The sequence below is a fragment of the Echiichthys vipera genome (assembly GCF_963691815.1).
Source record: "Echiichthys vipera genome assembly, chromosome: 4".
NCBI lineage: Eukaryota > Metazoa > Chordata > Actinopteri > Perciformes > Trachinidae > Echiichthys > Echiichthys vipera.
Window position 1 is genome coordinate 13,499,538 of NC_139829.1, and position 20,530 is coordinate 13,520,067.

The 20,530-nt window shown below is 41.8% G+C and overlaps 1 protein-coding gene across 4 annotated transcripts in view; it reads right to left on the reverse strand.

Moving 5' to 3' along the window:
- The window catches only part of LOC310946663 (rho guanine nucleotide exchange factor 28-like), a gene marked incomplete at its 5' end in the record, with an annotated part of 39,231 nt that overhangs the window by 4,558 nt on the left and 14,143 nt on the right, over positions 1-20,530 (reverse strand). For 2 of the 4 annotated variants that reach the window (XM_083913190.1, XM_083913189.1), the window contains 24 exons: positions 75-208; positions 299-430; positions 1,755-1,946; positions 2,054-2,154; positions 2,419-2,597; positions 2,702-2,778; positions 2,864-3,118; positions 4,089-4,206; positions 4,309-4,434; positions 4,520-4,770; positions 5,014-5,154; positions 5,273-5,403; positions 5,684-5,810; positions 6,351-6,408; positions 7,952-8,007; positions 8,282-8,426; positions 9,213-9,336; positions 9,941-10,030; positions 10,912-10,954; positions 12,188-12,299; positions 12,752-12,926; positions 13,587-13,969; positions 14,135-14,256; positions 19,401-19,569. In XM_083913190.1, coding sequence (XP_083769316.1) covers positions 75-208; positions 299-430; positions 1,755-1,946; positions 2,054-2,154; positions 2,419-2,597; positions 2,702-2,778; positions 2,864-3,118; positions 4,089-4,206; positions 4,309-4,434; positions 4,520-4,770; positions 5,014-5,154; positions 5,273-5,403; positions 5,684-5,810; positions 6,351-6,408; positions 7,952-8,007; positions 8,282-8,426; positions 9,213-9,336; positions 9,941-10,030; positions 10,912-10,954; positions 12,188-12,299; positions 12,752-12,926; positions 13,587-13,969; positions 14,135-14,256; positions 19,401-19,485 — 3,357 coding nt within the window. Of the gene's footprint in view, positions 1-74; positions 209-298; positions 431-1,754; positions 1,947-2,053; positions 2,155-2,418; positions 2,598-2,701; positions 2,779-2,863; positions 3,119-4,088; positions 4,207-4,308; positions 4,435-4,519; positions 4,771-5,013; positions 5,155-5,272; positions 5,404-5,683; positions 5,811-6,350; positions 6,409-7,951; positions 8,008-8,281; positions 8,427-9,212; positions 9,337-9,940; positions 10,031-10,911; positions 10,955-11,883; positions 11,965-12,187; positions 12,300-12,751; positions 12,927-13,586; positions 13,970-14,134; positions 14,257-19,400; positions 19,570-20,530 lie in introns of those variants that run through there. The other 2 variants (XM_083913188.1, XM_083913191.1) reach the window with 2 other exon arrangements.

Below are 20,530 nucleotides of genomic sequence, written 5' to 3' on the forward strand. Positions count from 1 at the left end.
TTATTAGAGGGAAACAACAATGCGTGTTTATTTAATGAACGAGCATTGCTCACTGGGAATTAAGGTGGTTGAACCTTTAACAGTGTCCCTTTGGTGTCTCCTCTTCTGAGCTCAACAGCAGAGCTCCACAACACGCTGTCCAGCCCCATCAGCTCGCTGTCTGATCCAAGAGAGGTGGAGCTCATACTAAGCGTGCTCAGATAATCTGCTGTAGCAACAAGATAAGAAGAAGTAAATGTCACTGCATGCACATCTCAAAGTGATTTTCAGAATTACAGTGTATATATCTGTGACTCACGCTCAGAGGGAGATTCCTGAATGCTGCTGCCGTGGCTGTTGTAGCTGCAGCACTCAGGTCCTCGGACCGGTGAACTCTCACTTTTTACAGTAAGGCCATCCCGAGCCTGCAGAATGGTGATCAGGTTCTCCGCTGCACATGAAGAAAAACTCATGACTCAAGTCTGTTTTTTAAATTCCAACCATCAATGACAAGAACATACAGTAAACCCACAGTATACCATATAGTGATATAGTATACTTTTGGTCAATCTATTGAAGATTGTAATATACTAATTTAGCTCAACATCACCAGATCAAATCTGCCGGAGCAAATGAAGCATGAGCTCACAGATTCATCTGGTTCCTACGTCTAATACACAATTCTAATCAAAATGTTCATATCTCTATATATATTACAACATATAACATATCTATATACATATATATATAAATATATATCTGTTACAATACAGTACTGCTGTACTTTTCAAAGCTGCACCTCATTGAATTTCTCTTATTTTAGCATATTAGAACTAAGGTTAGGCTACAAGGAATAAAAAAATATCAACAAACTCAATATGCAGAGGAGAATGGTAATGGTGCAAGTTGTTCAGTCCCAATAGACCTTTTTATAGCAGACATCTTTACTTTGTTATGACAGGAGAACCCTAATAGTATTACCTAATATAGTGTTTCCGAAAGCTGTACAAAGTTAGTATTCATTGACATGAACAGGGACTTGAAAATGGCAAAACTAAATGAGTTGCAGCCACCATTAATGTTTTTAATTATAGTTGTTATAGTGTCTTCTGAATCAAAATCCACGCTTAATGTCCATAAGAACAACCTTGACTCAAATGATCTGCTATGACATGTCAAAATTTCTGCTGTTAAAAAAGGTCTATAGGTCACAGAGTCATAAAAAGAGGTCTTATCAGCCAAAACAAATAAAAACACCAGTGTTTGTGTACTTCGGCTATGCAACAGGGGCTTTTGGAAATGGATACAATTTGTTTAAGATGAATAGAAATACGGTATATGCGCAAGTGTAAAAACGGGGTTTCCTTCTCAATAACAAGTTGCTTAGAGCCTCCTTTTCAGCAAGGCTTTAGCGCTTTGTATATAAGTGTAAAGTGAATATGTTTGAGTTTTGGACAAAACAAGACATTTCTACATCTTGGAACTCTGATCTACATTTTTCACCATTTTTGACATTTAATAAACCGAACAACTAATCGATTAATTGAGAAAATAATCATCAGATTAACTGAAATAATCATTGCAGCCCTATCCCACATATGGATTTTAGGCTGTCCCATGTGTTAAAATGCTATTGAAAACGATGATTGACTGAAAAGTCTGCCAGAGTGGTGCGCTCACTTCCGTAATCACCATTACCTGCAACTGATATATGCAGCATGAGTGGAGCATCATGCAGCCCTCACCATCCGGTAGCCACACAGCAGCTTTCTTACCTTCTCTGAGTGCAGCTGTGAGCAGTAAGGAGGCCTGACGTGGCGTCTCACTGTCAGTGTCTGGCTGTACCAGCAGATGGCGATGTGGAACAGGTTCTGGTGAACGGAGGGTTAACTCTGTAAGCTCAGCATAAAGCTGCAACTTCTCCTCCAGGCTGTTGCAGATTCGCTGATCCTGACCCAACAGTGTCTCTTTACAAAACAAACACTAAGATTAGGATTTGTTGTTGTTTATGGTCCTATCAAAGAACGATGTGATGTTTCACAAAAAAGGCTGACAACAGATCAGTTATTTTCACCTTGGAACTTGCCGATCTTCTGAACCCTCACTTCTGCCACTCGCCTGGCCTCCTCTGTCTCAGCACTTCGCTGCTCCTCCTCCTCCTTTTCCTCAGGACAACTGCCAGGAAGACCAGTAGGTTAGATAATGACTAATTCTCACACACACACACACACACACACACACACACACACACACACACACACACACACACACACACACACACACACACACACACACACACACACACACACACACACACACACACACACACACACATACAAACCAGGAACACACACAGGCATTCAGATTCTAAATAGAAGCCCTGACATGTGCATACCTGCACAGACAAACACTGTAGACTTGACACACATGCACACACACCTCTCTACAGCTTGTCGTATGTGTCTCATCCATGCATTCCTCTCGTCTCTAGTAGTGGTGTGAACTTCATACATCTCTGGTCCCACTGAGGAGGCGGAGATGAGGAACATCCCTCTCTCCTCATTGGCTACTTCTCTAACAATGAGCTTCTGCAGAGGGATTACAGGAGGCTTCTGGTCCTGAAAAAGCAGATAAAACCAATAAAGATGGGTTAAAGGATGGAGAGAAATGGATAGTCACAATATCTCTTCGCTTTCAAAGTGTTCTTCAGGTTGAGGCTTACCACGGCAGCAAACACAAAACGTTGATCTTTCTCTTGTAGGAAAACCAGAACATCTGTGAGCAGGAGAGCCAAAGTATCTGAAAACAGAAGAACAGAAAGACATGTAGATTGGATGTCTGTTGAACTCAACAAATCTTTAAGCATAGATGATCGCATACTCACCTTTCAGACGTCCTGTGGCAGTCTTCCAGTAGACTAGCCCTTTATAATGCAGATCCCTATGTTTGCTATGCAGATCCTGTTTGCGAAACACCTTTCCGTTCTTAAGCTTGGCAAAGCTCTTGTTCTCTAGCCGGGCCAGCACTTCCTGCAGCTCCTGACACCTCTCATGCTTATTCACAGTCAGGTCCACTGCAGCAATTACATTGCGGATCTGAGCCAGAGCCCTCGACAGGTCAGAGTGTTCCTGACTTCCTTCTATCGGGGGAAGGAGGTAACAGAGGTCACATTCAAATAATATTTTAGCCAATCAATGATACAGAACTAAAAAAAAACGTTCAGATTTATATATTATATATATATATTTATATATTCCACACAAAGCACAGATACACGAAGTGCTTACACAGATATGTTCAATAGATTGGCTCTCTTAATCAATAAACTGGCAATTGACATCAAGTGGACCCCCCCTCAAGTCATGAAAAGCAAATATCATTCCCAAGCAGGCTTTTTAAAAACAGCAACATTATCCTAACCTGACTCGCCAGATGAATTTCGTTACGCCTTGCTTCCCTCATCCATCTGGGATCGCTCGACTGGGAAGCAATTTCAGGAGGCAGGGCCTTATCAAAAATCCTTGCATATGATTGGATAAACCACTTGTCCATTATCTTTATTGACATGCTACTTCAACCACTCACATCGAAACCAACCCGTGCCGCTGATGAGAGTGACGGGAGAAAACATCGTTTCCACCAACAAAAGCCTTCAGAGCCATTCTCTGGTGTTCTTTTAAAGAAGAAATATTCGCTAGATTGGACAACACGGATGAAATAGCAGCATCCATGTTGACGCCGGCTTCCTCAATGCGAGAATCACAAAAAGTCGCTTCTCAACTACGTCACATCTATAAAGCCCCGCCCGGTGCCCTGATTAGCCTGACCATTTTTTGCGGACCCTGAAATCCCTCTGCAATGGAGCGATCCCAGATGGTTGATTGGAGCTAGGCGGAGTCAAGGCGGAAGAAGGGGGAACGAAAGTCAACTGTCATCAGTTTAACATTATTGTCAGTTTAATCTGATGATGAAGGAAATAACCTCTTTATTTGTAGTTAATACAGTCTCTACTTGAATAGAAGTACTTTTCATGCAACAGTCTGGCCTTTAACACACAATAAGGCGCATATGTTTACAGTTTTATTTAGGACACAGTAGAGATGACGTACCCTGAGTGTAATGTAATATCCTCTCTAGTAGAACTGGGTACTTGGTGATGCGCTGAGTGACCAGCAGGATAAATTCTGGCACCTCTCTCCGTCTGACCAGAGTGTTATTGCTCTGTTGCTGTGAGCAGAGGTTAACATCAAAATGAGCACTTGCTCAATCAAGAAATTTACCGTTAACCCCTGACTAAAAAGCACAAAAGGTCTAGAAACAGGAGCTTACTTTGACAAAGTTTTGTAGTTTTTTGTTTTGCTGCTGCAGCTCTTTGAAGACGTTGACGGCCTCGGTGTGATGGCTGCAGAACTCTCCATACACCTGCTTCATCTTCTCAGCATAACTATCTGAGAACTGAGAAAGAGTGTTTACACAATAAGAGGATGACTGTAGACATGTATATGTGTGTGTTTATGTGCATGAATCTATCTTTACCAACCTGCTGAAGCAAAATATCTCCAATCTGATGGATGAGGTAATTTCGGGGGTTTTCAGGTTGGGCCGCAGCCTGTCGCCGTTCCTGCAGTGCTCCAAAGAGGTTTTTGTGAAAGAGGAGCAGGGGGTCCAAGCAGGGGAAGATCCGGGCCACACAGTCCCAGTCAAGCTGAAGTTCCTCCAGCATGCCTCTCCTGAACACCTCTGACATGACTGTCAGGGTTTGGATGTGGTGCAGCTCCGTCTGCATCAGCTCTATATTGAGGCAATGAGAGTGGATTATGGGATAGCTAACAGGTAAAAGTGGCTGCACTACTTCTTCTGTAACTTATTTCAACAAATTGCTCCAATAAACAAGTGTTAATAAATCTGAAGATTTCTTGGCTCTCAACTTGGCAGAGTGCACAGTGTATATTAATCCGCTTTATAATTACAGATACAGTCTTCACAGTGCATTATGCTCATATAAAAATACTGTATTATGAAGAACAGTCTCACCATAAATAACATCCTGTCGTTTAACGGTGCGCCTGTCGTGCTGCCTGCAAAACTCTGGACTGACTGCCAGACTCCATGACTCCACCTCAAGACCCAGCAGGTCAGCTGATAGGTGGCTCATTAGAGAAGCATCAACAGCATCTATAGGGAAAGAAATAATCAACAATATATTTCATCCAAATCCCAATCCACCCTTGATTCTCAGCATTACAGATGTGTGTAGGTGTCACAAATTATGACGTAAACTTGTCTTTCTCACCCTGTGTGGTGATTGGCGGCTCGGCTGATGGGGGGGTAGCTGTGACTGGTGTTCCCTCATCAGACAATGAGCTGTTAGTGCACGCTGTCACGCTGCCCTCACCATCCACCCCCGCTGCATCACTCAGCCGTCTGAACAGAAACAAAATGAGTTAGAACTAAAGAAAAAGTTTGTGTTTGTTTGTATGTGGGCACACGATTACAAGCTACGGTATTATCCCTTTGGTATTAGAGACTGAAGATGCATTTGGCTGACATTTTGTGACACTAAGTATTCAGGGTTTCACCCAGAATTCATAGATACAAAAGCTCACTGAAATCAAGATTAAATTAATCAATTTTGGTGGGTAAGTACCACCTTAAGATGTATGAATGTAATGATTGGTGTATAGTGGTAACACTGCCAACCTACCTGCTGTCTATAGAGATGGTGAGGCTTTTAGAGAGAGGGGGAACTACTTCTCTCTTCTCCCTGGACGTCGTGGGAAGTGAAGACGAAGAGGACAAAATGGAGGCTGGAGAGTTGTCTTTCACAGAGTCTGGAGGAGAAACCAGGACACGGAGCAGGAAGAGGAATCAGTCACACCTTGGAAGCTTTCCCATTCCACAAATAAACAGTTCAAATGGCATCATGTTTTGTTTGTGTCTATGTAGTCACTGAATGTAACAGTAACCGAATAATGAAGTCTTTCATTGTTTAACTGGGCATGCAGCCTACAGTTGTGACAACATGTTGTCGTAACTGAAGATGATTGTATTTGACCTTGACACCTTTATTAGACATCAAACACTCAGAAGACACAGAACTTTCCATTACGAAATAAAATGATCCTGTCAATGCAAGAGAAACACTCAACCTCTGTACACATGCACACACAATCCAGGACAGATCCCCCACTGAGACAGATTAAAATTTAACTTTTTTCTACCACGGAAAAAACAACAGGGAAGAGGGGAGAGTGGGGGCAATGCATTTCTTAATCTACTACAGGAGAAACAAGGGAGGACAGGTAAAAACTTAATCAAAGACCAAGGGAGGAAGCTGTGGTAGGGGGGACACGCTGTAATTTCTGACTCACTGTGTGGGAGAGACAAGGTCTTGCTTTTCATCAGCAATGCATTCCTCTCCTGCGGCTTCTGAGGAAACACAGAATCATATCAACATCAACAGCTGTAAATCATTGTGCTGAGCTTTAAATATATATAAAGTTGTTGTGGTTGCAACACAACAAATTCAGTCATGCTGGAGTCAATTTATGTCTAAACAAAAACATTAAAGAGAACCCCACTCTGCCAAGGAGGTTATGTTTTCAGTTCAGTTTGTTTGTTTGTCAGCAGGATGACAGAGAAAACTAGTCGGCCGATTTCCATGAAACTTGGAGGATGTGTGTAACATGGGCCAAGAAAGAACGCATTCAATTTTGGAACGGATGTGAATCACAGGGTGGATACACAAATTAGTTTTTCACTTTCGTTAACATTGCAGAGAATAGGGCATGGCCCTGGCAGTGGTCTGCGTTCTCCGAGTGCCTTTCTAGTTATACATCATCGGTTTGAGATGCTCAACACATTCCAGGAGTTCCTTTGTCACCAAGTGTTGGAATTTACTCTTCTTGTCGGTCCCGCTCCCTCTCAGTCTGCCTCTACTTCAGGACATTATTTATTACTTTTTTTGGCATTTTGCCTTTATGTGACACCACAGCCGAGTATGACAGGAAACACAGTGAGAGTCAGAGGGAATGCAATGAACCTGCAAAAAAAGCTGGGTTTGAACTGGGGATGTTGCTGCCACACAGTACACATCTCAGACTACTGGACATAGTTGGTTGACAGTTACAAGATGACCTTTGACAACCCTGAGAGATCATTTGTGAACTTACTGGATTCAGAACATTGAGTGAAGAGTTTGATTAACAAAAGTAATAGCTGTATTTTCAGTTCATTTTGTACTTTAAGGCAATCTGTGGAGTTTATGACCACTAGTAGCGCTATGGAGCAATGTTTTTATGAGTGGATGCCCATTTTGTTTGTATCATGCACACACCAGACAGACAATTGCATGCAGGTGGTAGTTTGATGCTATTCTGCTGACATTGCACCAAGAAATGTACAAATGCGTCAACAAAGGCTGTGAAAAAGAAGTTTGCAAGCTAGTAAACATGTATATGATTGACTTAGTAAATGTTTTTGGAGTAAGGGAATGTACTCAACACATTTGTCAGTTAGTAAGAAACACTGAATGTAAACATTATACAGAACACCTTTAATTCCAAATACAATACATCTCTGGTCACTGCATAATGGTCTATTGAGGCTGTAAAGCCTCCTGTGATGGAGTATGGCACTTCCAAGGATTTTGAGTATTTGCGAGAGACTTTTTAAAAAAAGAAGCAGTAGAAAATATTCTGACTTTTAGTCCTTAGTATAGGTCAAGCTCCAATAATGCTAGAACCCATATTTCCCGGGAGGCCATCTATAGCAACTTTTTGTTGCAAATGTTTAGTCTCCACGCTCAAGCCAAGCTCACAGTTGTTTTCGCAAATTTTACCTCATCTTACCTGTTTTCACATACAGTATGTGTTATATTTTTGAGGGGGTGAATTTGTCCTTTAAAATATTATTTGAAATACTTCATTATTCTTCTAGGTTTTGTGATTAAATGCGTGATGTTGGTGGTTACCTTTCCACAGGCTGCAGCAGACTCTCGACAGTTTTTGTGGACATTCAGGAAACAGTCTACAGACAAAAACAAATGAAATCCCGGTTAATTTCATCAGTTAACTGGTAATGAACAAAATTGCCATATATCTGGATTCAGTGTCCAGATGGCTGTTAGACTGCCCTGCTCCTCACGATCAATGTTGACTTTGTGAGAGCAAGAAAACCGGCTTCATGTCTTCTGCTAAACAATACATGAAGGCAGCACGTGCAAAGAAATTTACACAAACCCTAAACAGTTCCGCCACCACAGGACATAAAATAACAACAGTACTGACAGTATACTACTTACTGGAGCACTGCAGCAACTCCTTCCCAGAAACAGACTTATCACAGGCCACACAAAGAGCGGGACCAGATGGAGACAGAGGAACAAACTGGTGTCCATTAGCTGCTCCTGACTTCTCCTTTCCCTCCTTCACATCTTTCCCCTTCACCTGAAACGCAAAGTCATAAATATTTTAAATACACTCAATCCACTGACATTTACTGCAGCTAATGCCACAATATCATGTAAACCACCAAAGTAGAAATGACATGACTCTGAGCAGCAGGCACAAAGAGGCATAGTGGTCATCTTCTTGCTGAAACACACCTGTTGTAAAGTGGAGTTAGTTGAGATAAAGTGGCCTCTGAGTGAGCTTTTCTGTTTACTTTGTTAAGGTCCATGGGGACGGCGGCTGTTGTGGTGCTTTATCCTCATGGGGGCATGACGGGGATTCCACTGTGCATGTGTGCTATAGTGCATGCTTATTTTCTTATCAAACTTTACAAGGAAGTCTAAGAGTGTATGTTTGTTTTTTGACTGTTCATGTGCATCCTGTGTCTGTAAATACATGTTCTTGAACACATTCACACTTGTTTATAAGTTTGAGAGTATACTATGGAATGTGTTTTGGCTCCTCACGCTGTGTGGTGGGGGTCTACACATTATGTAAGAGGATATTTTCACCATGTCCCGTTGCTAAGACCTGAGGAGAGGGAATTTCTCTCTCGCCAAATAAAGACACCGCACACAGACAATGGCTCCCCAGCACAGGAATTCTGACCTGGCGTGTCTGCGAGGAGGTAAACCTTTTACTGCTTTCCTCTGGGAGGTCTTTCAGCTCTGACTTTTTTTTTTTGGATAAAGTTCAGCTATAGGGATTTCTTTATCATGTTTTAAACACATTTAGGGGAAATCTTAGCCATCAGGAATCAGATTTTCCACTGTGTTGTCTCACCTTGGTCTTGTTGCGAGTGCTGGACATCCTGCTCTTGAGGAAGCTGAATGTCCGGCTGACTTTGTACTTCTCTGACTCGACCTTGGACGGGATTATGTATTTATCCCACTCCTCATCCTCTATCCTGTTTGGGTGTGAACATTTCAGTCAGCACCCATCACAGCTCCTACTATCATATTGACCTGTGGAAGGCTGCATCATTCAAGGCCAACATGCACAGGCTTTCTAAAACTAATCATTATTTTAGTCATTTTAATATACAAAGAAGATTTGAATAATCATGTACATTGGTGTCATGCTGGAATAAAAGAATGCTCAGACAGTCTTGCAGGACCCCTGGTCTACAGACTATTACTCTTAACAACATGCTTGGCATGCTTGGAAGTCACTATGGACTCTAGTGGATACTATTTATAGTATGACCTTGGCAAGATGCAATTAATAATGTGTCAAGCATTTACAACAACGTATGCTAGTTATATTACACATTCTAGAATGAGACAGAACGTCAAGAAGAGAAACATGCAATGTCACATCAAACATATACTGGGACCTGACAAAAAAGTGTTAATATAATCTACTTCTGAAGATTCATATATATCCAAATACAGCTGCAAAGAATCTGTGTGGTTAATGGATGAGTGGGGGAATGGTTTTACAACGGGGTTAGAATGAGTTAAGCCACACATGCATGGCTTTGAGGCAGTTTTGGTGAAAACAAAACATACTCTTTGAGGAACTCTGTGAGGGTGAGGTGTTGGAGCGATGCGCCGCTCTCCTCCTCTGCTGACTGGGCCCGCTTACGGAAACCCAAAATCCTGCATGGATATAACAAACCTCAGACCAGGTTGTTCTGTTTCAGCTCATCGGGAAACTTAACATGTTAATAAAATGTGTAGCATCTAAGATTAGAGTTGACAAACCATTACTCGGCTCAATAAAGCCTGAATGGAAAAGTAAGAGGACTACATGTGGATATTCACATGGATACTTGTTCTATAATCTGATTTAGTAAACCATGTAATGTATTGGACAATATCCACATTTTGTTAACATTGTATGGATACTGAAAATATGAAGGACATACAGTAAATGGTTAGTGAGTCTGATAAGCCTGGTGTTGTGAATATTGTAGTATTAATATGATCCCTTCTAATACAATAATCCAATTATGTTATATGATAATCTAATTGGCTAATAGGATCTTCCAAAATGTTTCCTCTGTTAGCAATGCATGGTTATTATCAAACAAAATGTATTAGCACTTGATATGAGAGGAAATACGCAATAAAATGAATATGGATTATGAGATTTATGAAATGAAAAAAAATAGTAAAATGTGTCACATGGTAGGATTGTTAAGCAAATGTTAATTCAATACGCCTGTTAAAATCTACACCCAAAATACATACTACAATATTTACATACTACAAATTCATAATCTAGAAATGAGATGTTTCTGAGGTCTGGAGTCCAGGAAAGTTTTGCTGTTTACTCAGGGGTATTTTGAGGTTGCAATCAGAGCATATTCTGGCCTCTGCCTTGCAACAGGAAGTATGTCACATCCTGCGCACTCAGACCCCAACCACAGGTTTAGTACTGGAGATACACATACAAAGGCACATTTAAGCCAATCTCTAACCACTGGTGAACTCTGGTGGATGGCTCTTGAGCCCATGAAATGAAACACTGGTTTTACCTCTTTTCTCTGGTAGTCTCAGTCAGGCTGAATGCTCTCTGCTCTGTGGAGTAACAAGGACAGGCAAAATAGAAATACATGTCAGTACAATTGAAGACATTATAACTGATTGTAAGTGACTTAGCGGAGGGTGTTAAAAGCCATCATCCCTAATCAGAAATAAGTTAGAAGCAAATAGAATAATCCGCCAAACAGTCTTGATCCAGCAAACCCTACAGAGAAAGACAAACACAGCAAGAGTTTTGCCTTGTAAAACCACCGAAGATGGAAAATCAAAATCAAGAGAAAAACATAATATGTACCCAAAATGAAAGCAGAACAGAACCCTTGGGGTAGAAACAACTCCTTCTTCAGATTATCTATAAGAGTTACATAGACAGTATTTTTCCAAAGCCTCAAGATATTTAAAAATGCACAGTCATAAAGATTCAGATCTCTCTTTGTCAATCATCATACAAATAAGTGGAGTTTGCACGGCCATTGTTTTATTAGAATAACAATAGTCTCATCATCAAGCTTTGGAGAAAGACTTCTCTCAATGTTTTAGCAATTTAAAAGCAATAATGAATAAGTTCTTCTCTGAGACAGTGGTTTGTGCATTGGACAATGTAAGTGCCACACTCACCACCAAAACCATCAATCAACAACAATCTTACCACAGATAAAGGGCTGCACAATTTTGGGGCAAAATGAGAAACATCATTGTTTTGCAAAATTGTGGAAAATTACAATATCTGCAGTAGCAAAATGTGCAGCATAGTTAAAAAATGCTTCTCCATCCATTAAAAATTCCCTTTTAAATAAATATTCTATTAAATTAAGGTAGGTCATGAAAAGTTTAAATTTAGTAGATATGCCTCTTAATTGTGCAGCTCTTGATCATCACTGCCCATGGTTCACAAGAAAAAGCAGAAAGACACACCAACAACCAGCAGCTTCTAAGTCGCTGTTTGAAGCTGTTCTTGTACTTACTAACTTGGTTGAGACGAGAGAGGGATTTAGAGAGAGATAAAGCTTGAAGTAGAGAACGACCGCTGCTGCTGAATGCACCATCTACACAGGACAAAGCGTGGCCTTAATGCTGCTCACTCGCATATGAGTAGTGGTGTTGTATCAAAGCAGAGCTGACACTAAACACACATATACTTAATAGAGGTTTAGTTGATTTATGACACCTGTCTGGTTCTCCCCCTGTTAGACATGTGGCACATGTGTCCATTCAGCTGGCTCCTGGGAACAGAAAGGTCACAGGGCAAAGGGATCAAAGTTCACTCACCTTCTGTCAGGTCAGTGATGGTTGCGTCCCGGTTTAGCAATGGCCGTGAAGGCTTCGCCTTGGGGGAGGAGTAGGAGTAGGAGCGGAGACGAACCTCAGCTTCCTCTGGGTCCTGGGTTAGGAAGCGGATCAAAAGGAACAGATCAGGCAGAACAGTAAGCAGAAGTTCAAAGGTTCAATTCTGCGAACTGGAATATTGACAGATCCACTAAATATATCTGACTGTTTTGACACTGAGCGGTTGAAACAGTCTATCTATTCAGCTGACGATTGTAGGGAAGGTTCTGTCTGATGTAGTGCTTTACTTTGCAGTTACAGTTTTGACTTTTTAGTGTTAATTCTGCTTGAAATATGTATTGCAATGTATAAATCATGCTGCAATTAGTAAGATAAACTAACAAACTAATTTTAATTCTAGAGAGCAATATAGCAAGAAGGTCAGTGTTAAATCTGTTTAGAATAAAGACAGTTTTGCAGGTGTTCTGTTTCAGGCAACATGGGATTCCATACACATGGTAAAACACTGTTATTGGATTTAATACAACATGTTTAATGAGGGTGTACCTTGGTGGACGTGTGCGTGCTGTCAGAGTGTGTGCGGTTAAAGTCTGGTGACGTGTCGAAAGAGTCCCTCTCCTCCCCTGAGCTAGATCGCAGGATGGACTGCTTCTTTACAGACGAGCTGGGGTAGGAACGTCCCAGTACGTCTTCTTCTCCACTGTCAACCTCGAGACTAGGGCTGTTTACACCCACATACACACGCACAGGAGCAAAGATACAAAATTGATTGAAAGACTGCTACTTCAGTCTACATGAGTGATAAACTGGGAACATACTGACTGTCAAAAATCTATGCATCATCATTCAAAAAACACTGTTCAGCTCCACCATTTTGCACAGAATAGTGCAGATGATCTTGATCTTAAAAATCCCCAAAACAGCCATCATGCCATAATCTATAGTCAGGCTTTAAACTGTAACATTTTGCTGGCCTCAGTGCTCACAGAGAAGATCCTGCCACACTGAGGAAACTGAAAGGAATGTTTAGCAACTTCAACACACAAACAGCTCAATTGTGTCCAGGCTTCCTGTCACTTTCCGCACCTTCACTGACTACACTCACTGCACAAATTGTCGAGAAATGCTTTTGTCGAAATTCCATTCAGATGATACTTGTTTATCCGACACAGGAAGTCACACAAGTTTCTAAATTTATGCACTCATTTTATTATTTCAAAAAAATCTAAAAATCCATAATGCAACGTGATTGTTCTCTGACTTTAAGATAAAAATCTCAACCAATTTTCAAGCAGTTAAAAGGTATCCAATTAAATATAACGGTTAACATTGAGTGCATTTGATTTTTTATTTTTAATAATTAACAGCAATAGTGCCCTACCTCAGGCCCCGGCTCGCCTCAGTCAAGCTGCATCCTCTGCGGTTCAAAGCAGGAGAAACTGGCAGACACGGCTGCATCTGCCGCCTCTGTGCTCCTTCGAACAAACGGAAAGCGGAAGCCAAGGGGGAGGAAGGAAAAGACGGGGAGGAAGCAAAGGGAGAGGTGGGAGAGATACGAGAGGATGGCTCCTTGTGAGTCTCCAGGCCAGGGCCTTGGATTCCCCTCTCTCCATAATGGGGTGAAGATGAGTGCCGGTTCTGGGCACAGTTCCCTGAGTCAGGGGGAGTCCTGGAGAAGGAGTCCCAGCATGGGCTGCCAAGATGGGGCACTGGGCTCACCTCCTCCTCCCCTGGAGAGTGGTATTTAATGTCAGCCTCATCCACCTGGAACAGAAAAGTGAGAAAGTGAAGGAACAATTACACAGACTGATTGTAGCTTTCGTAATGGAACCTTTGACAGCACATGGGCAATATGTTTCTGGCTAAATAAAACTGATGCACAATGTATATTTTCACACAAAAAGAAACACTAATTTCAGCCTGACTCACCTGGTCCACTAGCATAGCGTTAGCGTACACTCTGTCTTTGCCGTGTATCATCGCTGACAGTCTGGCAGCCGCAGCCAGAGTTGGCGACTGGGCCTGACTCTCCCTTATGGACTGGCTTTTCTCTACAGAAAGGGAGGGAGCCACAGAGAGAGAGAGAGAGAGAGAGAGAGAGAGAGAGAGAGAGAGAGAGAGAGAGAGAGAGAGAGAGAGAGAGAGAGAGAGAGAGAGGATTTTTAAATATCACATTTGGTTTCCACAGCAACAGCAAATAACTCACAAACACGGGAAGTGACGTAGACATCCTGGGCAGTTGCATGTCATTGTTCAGGCCAAAGAGTCCCTTATGAGAGTGCGTGTCTGTCTGAATGGCCTTTTGCACACACACGTGAATGGGTGTGCAGGGAGTTGTGAGCGAGCATCTGTAGACATGTTTCTTCCCCACCCTGCCTTCGATGCAGCGGGTGAGTGAAAATAACTCCAGGTGAGCACACAGTAGCATTGAGAGGAAACCTTTCAACACAGTAGAGTCACTGTGAGCAGTAGCCTGGTTCAGCTATTAAACAGGGGAAACACTCCGGCACTCAAAACACACACAGGCCCCTCTGGGATGTTGCTCCATATATAACACAGCCTCTCTACAACACAATTTCTTGGAAAGTATTTTGGGTTAGAAAACAACCTACAGGTATGCATAAATACAAAGAGGCTGAGCGTTACTCACCACAGCACTCACTTCAACATACCTTTGATGAGGCATTCATGCATCACAGATTAGTATTGTTTTAACTTGTTTGCACAATATAATGAGACGTGACTTGACAAAATAAACAGTGAAACAGAAAAACAGTAGGAAGTGCTGCTTTGGGTCAAGAAACTTGGTGTTGGTGATGTTGAAGTTAAAAAAATCAGGTTCTCTTCAATAAAACTGCAAAAAGTCAAGTAAGAATAAAAAAAACAAGGACTGACCAGTTTATGAAAATATGTGGTATGATGAATTATTAATTAGTTGAAACCAATGCATTTCAACTCAAAGGGTCTTCATCAGGGTATAAAGTGAAACAGTTTGTGGATGTGAGATTAGAAAAATATATGGGTTTTACACTGAAACATAAGTTACTAAGATTCCAAATCAATAACATATAAATGTCAACATAAAGCATGAATAAAAACATTCAAATGAACACAAAATTCCATCCAAACAGAATATAAAGGATATGGTGCACACACACTGTATACACTGCGTGCCTGTGTAATACATACAGTATATGTATCATGGGTGGGACAAAATATTAATACAGCAATATATCCTATTGCTTCCTCTTGCAACAAATTTTCTATATTTCCATGACTACTGAGCAACCTCCATCTACTAATGAGGATAATGTGATATGATCGAAAGCTCAAACACTGCTACTAAAAGGACCTTGAGGTGAAATTGTTTTAACTGCTGTTTAAAAGACAAGAAGGAACTTTGAAACTCAAAGGCTCAAACTCAAACTTATGTGAAGTTACAGATGTTCCGCAGTCTCCTCTGCGTGTTACAGTACAAAACATTGTTTGAGTTTTCTGTCTAACTTTGTTGAATCTCAGCAGCACACTCACTGTGTGGCCTGCGTGTTACCGCACATCTGAAACATGTTTAGTCATTTGTAAAATGCTGATTTTGGATGTTGTCAAAATCACTACAATCAATCGTGACCCAGATTCTGGCCAACTGATGCGTTGTACTGCTCATTTTTTTACTGCTACAAGTCTACCTCAGTGGACAAATGAGTCTCTTCAATGATGACTGTCTTGCTGTATGATTTAGAAATACACAATCTAGTCCAAACAGAAGCCCGTGTTTTTTTATTCTGAGGGATGACACCAAATTTAAATAACTTAGCATTAGCATACATGGCCGATACAGGAATAAGAAAACTACATCACTATATTACAACAAACTTACCCCCAAACTACTCATAAATCTACCAACTCCTCCTCTGAGCTCTAGTGGAGCTTCTAAGTGAGCACACAGAAATAGATTGTGGTTCAATTCAGCAGCCCACAGGGATGAAAGCATCATGCATGAAAACTGCAGTAAATAAAACACCCAATCTGCAAAGTATTCACTAGAAAAACAACAACCTCTAACCACACAAGTTACATGTCTTATCACACTAACCAGAAGAGACAGTCTCATTAGCTCAGTTATATTATTATGTCCCTAATGACGGTCTCACCTTACGCTGGCAAAGCCATGCTTGAAACAAACCCAGTGGTGCAGAAGCATGTCTTTGGCACCACTGTTTTTACCTTAACTCATCAGGCAGATATTAAACCGAGACTCAACAGTTGTTTGAAGGGAGCAGTTTCCAAGCTGCCAAACACCGCAGAGTAGGAGCAGAGAAGTCAAGCATTTGTAGCAGAGAGTAAATCAGACCAACAATTGGCTGTGTTTCCTGTAGGCGGTAAGTCCAATAAATCTGAGAGGCAACAGGGAGTCAAGCGGACATTGATGAGGACACCAGATGAGTCCTGTTCCAACCACAACAAATGTAAAGATATAAACTCAAGCTGAAGCTCTGCAGGACATGCAGAGCCCACTCAACATCAATCCTAAAGCTATAAAGTATCTCTCAAACCACATCATATCTCCCATAACTTAAATGTACTGTAAGTTATTACAGCCTGAAACATGTAAACATTACAATTGGTTCTTCTGTAAAAAAAACTTTTGGATTCTCTTAGCTCCACAGGGAAACATTATACCCTATATGAACCTAAATCCAGATCCATAACACCTCCACAAAGTCACTTTAGACCTTCTATTATGCATTGTAGGATTAGTTTTACCCGAACATCAAATCCAGAGACGGGGTCAGATTCTGGATGTGGGTCAAAATGCTGTTTGAAAGCAGATACCTATTCATATAAGACCACTTAAGGAACTTGACAGACAGGGCTAATAGTAAAGGTTCAGTCCAAAGCCACAGCTGGCTGCCACGGACCCGATCATTCACACACCTCTGACCCATAAACACCGCCTCAGTGAACATAACTGTCAGGCGCTGCGATCTGTGTTTAACATTAGTTAACTGGGGAAATAACAGAGGACCAGGGAGTTCATATTTCTAACAAGTTAGAGCCGCACAAAATCAATCTTTCTGCCGGAGAAGCTGTCTTTATTGCTGAGATGGAGATTGCTGTCCGCAGGTTGCCATTTCAGAGAAGGTTTTAAGGGATGCAGCAGCAGTGTGTGGAGCTATTTCTATAGCTCACAGAAGGTATATGTGGAGTGATGGGATATACAAAGTCTGTCCCTGAGTGAGAGTCAATCCTTTAGTGTACAGTAGCTGCACATAGCAGCGACAGAGAGAAAAAGTGAGAGCTTGAGCTTTACAGAGGCCCAGACAAAGGCAGCAGTCAGTGCCAGGTTTCCAGACCAGGGCAGTTAAACACAGAGAGTGACCCTTCAACCCATGCACACCCCTGGGAGAGAGATCGAGGAAGGCAGGATGGAGAGGGGGGAGGCAGAGCTGTCACAAGGGCTCTTTTTCAAGGTTCACTCTCTTTGGAGGCTGCTGGTGTGCTGAAAATGGCAAAACAAAATGTTCAAGATAAACAGAAAAAAATTATTGTTAATTGTGTAAACACCTAGGCTTGTTTATTATGAGTATAAAGGGGTTATTTGTCTATGCCGTCCCTTCTATATGATGTAAGCCGCTTTTTAAGCACCATACTAAACAATTGTCACTTTGGAGAGAGCTGGGAGAAATTCAGAGCAGAGTGAAATAACAAGCAGAGTTTAAAAGAATCAAAACAGAGGGTGTTATTACCTTATAAGAGGGGAGGGCTAACTGACTTCAGTGTTCATGGAGGCCGTTTAAATCATTAAAACAATTGTCCACCAAAATCCACAAACCCACTCTGAGTTATGACACCTGCGGTCAAACATCCCAGTCCAAGCATCACATTGTGCGTTCCCCATTGTGTTTACATTTCAGTGTGTCACCCGGCTCGAGAGATCCAGGAAGAGGTAAACTCGGAGTTAACAGCCATCGTTCCTCAGAGTGAAGAAATAAACTTGCGGCTCTAGACACCTGAAATCACATTTCACTTTGCAGGTGCACTGTATCACCAGAGTTGTTTAACTTCAGATTCTGACTTCTGAAAATGTCTACATCCATTTGGCGAATATATGGTCAGTTTATATAGTACCGCTGAATCTGCCCATGTCAATCACAATTAAAAAGCAATAACATGGATAATCTTGCAGAGGTTTAGGGAGAAAGATGAGGAAAAGACCAGTGGAGTGGAGCCATCACACTGAAATGGCAGTAACTTGATCTTCCTCTATCTCTCTCTTCCCAACAAACACACAGTCTCTTGCACACAAGCAATGAACTGCTTGACCATTCTGGTTTAAATTTGCACTATTTTAAGCATTCACTTCAGCACTCCCATGACTAATGATGAAGCAACAACCTTGTGTGCCACGTTTAAGCACCAGGATTGTGGTTCAGTTTCTCAAAAATTGACCAGAAAGGGTGGCAAACACTAAACTTCAAGTCCAATGACACTTCAGTAATACAAGCGTGGTTATGATTATCAACTGCAGGTGCCTAAGCAAAGGTATATGAAGGCACTTGGCCTCCTTTTTACACTTTATGGACCCCAGCAGTCACGTGAGTTCAGGACTCTTCAGTGAGGTTCATTCATGCAGCTCGGACTTAGGATGTCGAAAGCTCCAAACCACTCAATCAGCTTCGAGGGGACATCTAACATTCCCCAACATACTGTCAGATATCAGGTTACATCATTGGCAAACATGCAGTTATCTCATTGTGATTGACTCAGTGCTGCAGCAGAAGCCTGGGAATAAGAATGTGTAATGGGAACAGTCTAATTTTAACCGTATTGTTCCAGTACCAGGAGGGCAGTTTGTGGTTAAGTCTTCCATTTACCATCTGGACTACGATGTAGCTTTAAGAAAAGAGATGCAACCGAAAAAGGCAATACTAATTAGTCTGTGTGTACACAAGTTAGCAGCTTTCTTTCTGACATTAAATCACATGGATATAATATCTTTCAAACAAAGCAGTAATTAGTAATCAGTAACACTCTGTCTGCTCTATGACTCTATTCCAACAATATTTGACTATCTGTGAAACTAGAGGTGACCCTGTCAACTTTAATGGCTACTCATACATCAAAGAAACAACTGGCGGTGTGGCAGGATGGAAAAACATTGCTATGAATAAATTACAAATCCATTCAGTCTTACCCCTTTTGCCCGTCTTCTTGCGCATCCTCATCTTAGGAAAAGAGGGCCAGGAGTAGTTGAAAGGAGAGTCTGAGTCAGAATCCATGATTTGCTATCTTCAAGAAAATCTTCATCCAAATAGCTCAAGGTGTTTGATAAATAAATGAACAGCGCCTCAGTTCACATCCATTTCCCTGTGGCTGAACAGACTAGCTGCAGCGTTCACTCTCCTTTTTCCAGAGCCCTGCTGTAGACACACTGACACTTTAGGAGTGAGCCAGCATGTTCCCCTCTGTCTCCCCCAGTCACCCCTCCCCCTAAAATACTCCCCTTCTCACTAGAAAACTCTGCACCAACTGTCCAACAGAGCTGGGACAGAACTCTCCCTGTCTTCTCTCTCTGCTCCTTTCCTCAAATTTGTTCTTTATCTACCACTTTTCCCTGTCGTTCTTGTTGCTCTTCTCAAATCTGTGCCAACCTTTGTGTCTCTAAAGTAATTCTCTGCCCCCCTCAGTCACTCATCTAAAACACACAGCACAGGGGGAGAGGGATCAACACATGCTGACAGGAGCAGGGGGGAGGAGTATATTGACTGCCGGAAAGAGTGACTGAAGGAGGGAGAGAAACAGAATGAGACAAAGTCAAACATAGGAGTGACTTCAGAACCTACAGCGAAGACAAACATGAGGGCAGACAGCTTAGCGGAGGTGAGTCTCAGACACTGGAGAAATCATTAACCCTGTGAGTTCATGATTGTCTCAGAGATATGCCAGGCTGCAGAGCTTCACACTCCCAACGTACTAGCCATGCACTCCAATTATGCGCGATGCCACGTCTGAGTCCTTCTCGATCACTCCATTCTCCCTCGTCTCTTTCTCTATATTTTAGCATGTCAAAGCCAAGCTGAGGGGGAAATGGGTTTGGAGCGTGGGGGGGCAGTCTGCCAGGTCAGCAGCCTCACCATGGAGACAGCAGTGAGAAACGCTGCTGTTTTCTTCTTCCATGCAGTTTTTTCTCCCCCTTTCCTCCTCTTGCCAACTTGCAGGAGTACAGTGCTCCATTTGCAGCAGCAAGGATAAGTTTGGCTAGAGGTGGTAAAAGTGACAGAAAGGGATGGTGAAGGGGTTTAAGAGACAAATCAGACAATGGCA